General features: G+C 39.3%; 1 protein-coding gene across 1 annotated transcript in view; it reads right to left on the minus strand.

The window, feature by feature from the left end:
• Positions 1-203: 203 nt before the first annotated feature.
• EMH_0052150 (Dynein heavy chain, related) overlaps positions 204-1,250 on the minus strand; it is a gene marked incomplete at both ends in the record, with an annotated part of 8,197 nt that continues 7,150 nt past the window's right edge. The window contains 2 exons of the mRNA XM_013496844.1: positions 204-461; positions 847-1,082. Of these exons, the coding sequence (XP_013352298.1) occupies positions 204-461; positions 847-1,082 (494 nt within the window). The remainder of the gene's footprint in view (positions 462-846; positions 1,083-1,250) is intronic.

Consider the following 1,250-nt stretch of genomic DNA (forward strand, 5'->3'; position numbering starts at 1 on the left):
TATATATATATATATGTATATATATATATGTATATATATATATATATATATATATATATATATACATGCATATATCTGCGTATCTGTATATATTCATAGAGATTATATATACATAGCAAACGCAGAGTGCATATTGCATATATATACGGCGGTCTACAGGAAGCAGCAGTAGGTGAAGCGAGTCAAAGCAAGAAGAGTATCCATTATATAGCTGCAACAGAACATTTATATACCTCGAGGACAACTTTGGTTGTGTCAGCTTTCTTCATGATGCTTTTGAATTCAGCATCGATCCCTCTAAAGCGTTGATGCTCTGCAGGCAGCAGCATCTGAATATCCTGTGAACCCGAGAATACCCCCTCAAGATATAACCACTTTCGCTGCACCTCCACCCAACTATCCAAAAGGATACGCAGCCGGTTCAGCTTCTCGTCCCATGCCAGTGCTTCCTCTTCAAATATCTGCATAAAAAAAAACGATGAAAACAAATATATATATATATATATATATATATATATATATATGATTATCGATAAAAAAATACATACACTGGAGACGGCATGTACATAGGAAGCCAATACGAACGCAGAAGTGAAAACAAGCAAACAACACCAACAAAATTTGTGTGTATAGATGATAGGCTCGAGCCTGTATTGTGTTTAGGAGATGAATGCAATATTCGTTGCAACGAAAGAATACATATTATGGACGCTTTCATTGAATCTATCATAACATATGTTTCTGTTGCTTGCGCGTGATGCGAAAACTAGGGTTTAGGGTTTAGGGTTTCAGGTTTCTGAGGGGGTCTATGGAGGAAAATATATAAACCCCAACTATGTTTTTTACCTTAAAGAAGGGAGACATCTTCATGGATTGTATAGAAGCGAGCTGATCGTCTATAATCTGAAACAGCTCCTCCCAGCCTTTGATTACTTTGCATTTGCCCCCGCATGGTACTGTCACGAATTCTCTTTCTCTCCATGAGTCTTTCACCTGTCTCAAAAACTCCTCCAATGCAGACTCTCCCTGAGCCTGAACCAATACGTCGCGGATGTCCCCTTCGCTCGCAGCCAGATCAGCATCTGCATCCACGCATGCATGCATGCATGCATGCGAAACAAACACACATACAGAAGTTCTAATAGATACAGGGGATTGTATGCATGAAGAACAGACAGAGAAGAGAACCAAAGCTCGCCACTCAACTCATCCTCATCAACAACTGCAAACGCTACGAAAACAAATGCATG

Source organism: Eimeria mitis, genomic scaffold, assembly GCF_000499745.2.
Source record: "Eimeria mitis Houghton genomic scaffold, Emh_scaff2328, whole genome shotgun sequence".
Classification (NCBI taxonomy): Eukaryota; Apicomplexa; class Conoidasida; order Eucoccidiorida; family Eimeriidae; genus Eimeria; species Eimeria mitis.